Here is a 3,285-nt window from a genome sequence, read left to right as displayed (position 1 = left end):
TGATGATGATGATGATGATGATGATGATGATGATGATGATGATGATGATGTGATGATGATGATGATGATGATGATGATGATGATGATGATGATGATGATGATGATGATGATGATGATGATGATGATGATGATGATGATGATGATGATGATGATGATGATGATGATGAGTATAATGATGATGATGATGATGATGATGATGATGATGATGATGATGATGATGATGATGATGATGATGATGATGATGGATGATGAATGATGATGATGATGATGATGATGATGATGATGATGATGATGATGTGATGATGATGATGATGATGATGATGATGATGATGATGATGATGATGATGATGATGATTGATGATGATGATGATATGATGATGATGATGATGAGATGTGATGATGATGATGGATGATGATGATTGATGAATGATGATGATAGATGATGATGATGATGATGATGATGATGATGATGATGATGATGATGATGGATGATGATGATGATGGATGATGATGATGATGATGATGATGATGATGATGATGAGAGATGATGATGATGATTGATGATGATGATGATGATGATGATGATGGATGATGATGATATGATGATGATGATGATTGATGATGATGATGATGATGATGATGATGATGATGATGATGATGATGATGATGATGATGATGATGATGATGATGATTGATGATGATGATGATGATGATGATGATGGAATGATGATGATGTTGATGATGATGATGGATTGATGATGATGATGATGATTGATGATGATGATGATGATGGATTGATGATGATGATGAAGATGATAATTAATTACAAAATGAATGCAGACTGGGTTTGAGGTGGTGATATGTAATTAATTCTCATGCATTATCATTAATTTAATTTCACGTAATGCTTATGGCATGGAGCCATAGATAGTATTATTATGAGTCATGTTTATGGGTGTGTTTGTGTGTTTGAGTGTTTGTGAAGAGTGTGAATTTGTTAGTATGCTCGAACCAATCTTTGTCTGAATGAATGCCTGCGTGTCATAGTGTGAGATGTATGTGTGTGTGTGTGTGTGTATGTGTGTGTGTGTGTGTGTGTGTGTGTGTGCTGTGTACAGTGGAATCCGCTAAAGTCAACTTCTACTTAAAGTCATGACCTGTTGATGCTCTTAAATTTGTTGTTCTATGCGGCTATGTGGTCTATTGGTATGACACTCGCCTTATGATCGGAAGGTCCTGGGTTCGAGTCCCGAGCGGCGCATAGTTGAGTCCTTGGAAAAGACTCTATACTCACATTCCCTCACAGTACCCAGGTGTAAAATGAATACCTGGTCATTATTAACAGCCTTTTCTCTGTCGGAAAAAAAAATTGTAATATCGCCTGACAGGTGTCATGTCTCGTCCTACGTGTTACATGTTACTGTTGGCCAGGGACCCCTTGCACAGCGCTTTGTACAGCACGTTTAGTAGGTACTGCGCTACATAAAAGCTCAACTTTTTTTATATAAGTATGTTCTATTCATACTGGATACAGTTAAACTTGCATAAAGTCAAATCATTTTTTTCTGGTCCGGCAGTGTTGGCTTTATCAGAATCCACTGTACATGAATGGGTATTTATGTAAAAGATTCTTCAAAGATGTTAATTAAATTCCTCCTCGTATTTATGATTTATTACTTACATCGTTTATGAATCATTGCATTAAAGTTGTACTTGTAGATGGCCCCTTTAAGTAATCAATAAAATAAAGTAACTGTTACTGCTTGAAGCTCGAAGGAAAAAATGACGATAAGTATTGAGATATAAGCTTCAATTTATTAGACGAAGACATATACTGTGGACGTTTCGGGTTTCCCCTTTATCAACAAAACACGATGAAAGAAATACTATGGACGAATGAGAGATGTGTAAAAGGCGTTGTTAAGGTGGATATTCACAATAGTCGCATGTGTGTAGTGCAATTTGTACTAGGCGTGCTCAAAGCGCTTTACAAGAGGTCCTTAGCCAACAGCAACATTTAATATCGATGACGAGACGTCCATCACCGGAAGATTGTGAATATTCACCTTAACTACGCCTTTCACACATATCTCATTCGTCCTTTAGTGTTTCATTCTTCGTGTTTTGTTGATTAAAGGGAAACCCGAAACGTCCACAGTATCTGTCTTCCTTTAATCAAGTGGAATATACATTTCAATAATTATCGTTATTTTAATGTATTCATTGTCGGTAAAATACTGTGCTTCATTAATTTCATTTGCTTTAATCGAGGGAATGGGGGGGGGGGGGGGGGGGGGCAAGATATTTTTGGAATGCAAAGCCCAGTCAAGATCCTAAGACTTTGTGCGGCTATGTGGTCTTGTGGTATGACACTCGCTTTCGGATCGGAAGGTCCTGGGTTCAAACCTAGCTCGGCGCATAGTTGAGTCCTTGGAAAATGCTCTTTCCTCATATTCTCTCACCGTACTCGGGTATAAAATGAGTACCTGGTCGTTAACAGCGCTGTCTTTGTCGGAAAAGATTGTGATATCGCCTAGCAGGCGTCATGTCTCATTCTACATATTACGTGTTGCTTTGGGCAGGGAGCCTTTCTAAAGCGCTTTGAGCAGATTTATTGGATATTGCGCTATATAAATGCTCTATTTTTAAAAAAGACATTCGCTAAGCAATCTACCAACCATTTTATTGTAATGTAAGATTTAGTGATTATCTATGATTCTTATCAAAAGGGGGGTCCCGATAGCTCAGTTGGTAGAGAACTTTCTTCATACGCAAAGTAACCAAGATCGATCCCGGATGCAGTCGTCCTATCTTCTTCTTCTTCTTTTTCTTCTTCTTCTTCTTCATCTTCTTCTTGATTCTTCGTCTTCTTTCTCTTCTTTTTTATGTTGTCACCTCTTTTATGAAGGATCACTTTACAGTTTACAACCACATAAATACTAGGAAAAAAAACCCCAACAGACAACACTTTCATGTTCACTGTCACACAAAAGGAAACCAATCTCTGATTCTGCATCGTTGTGGTTCAGGTTGTTTCAGAGTCGTAATGCAGATGGAAAGAATGAATATCAATGTCTCTATGTTCTGATCTTGTTTGTGGGATACTCAATATTGATGAATAATATAGGTAGAATGAAGTTGACGTCACTCTGGTCTTTGTTATTGTTTTTTGCCGTCCACGTTTATGAGTAATACTCACTAAACTGATTTATCCAGACTATAAAAGTTAATGATTACACATAGTTTTGTGTGTTGGTCCGTTATACTTCCAGATGGCAATGTTAT

General features: G+C 37.3%; 1 protein-coding gene across 1 annotated transcript in view; it reads left to right on the top strand.

Annotated features, from left to right (window-relative positions):
* Positions 1-3,285, top strand: part of LOC144955993 (coiled-coil domain-containing protein 39-like) — a 15,097-nt gene that overhangs the window by 7,286 nt on the left and 4,526 nt on the right. The window contains exons 10-11 of the mRNA XM_078886257.1: positions 1,873-1,948; positions 3,030-3,127. Of these exons, the coding sequence (XP_078742383.1) occupies positions 1,873-1,948; positions 3,030-3,127 (174 nt within the window). The remainder of the gene's footprint in view (positions 1-1,872; positions 1,949-3,029; positions 3,128-3,285) is intronic.

Source organism: Berghia stephanieae, chromosome 10 (assembly GCF_034508935.2).
Source record: "Berghia stephanieae isolate SIO BIC M18660-M18661 chromosome 10, UCSD_Bste_1.3, whole genome shotgun sequence".
In the NCBI taxonomy this organism is placed as follows: Eukaryota; Metazoa; Mollusca; class Gastropoda; order Nudibranchia; family Aeolidiidae; genus Berghia; species Berghia stephanieae.
Note: the sequence above shows the minus strand (reverse complement) of the source record. Positions and strands in the feature narration are given on the sequence as shown.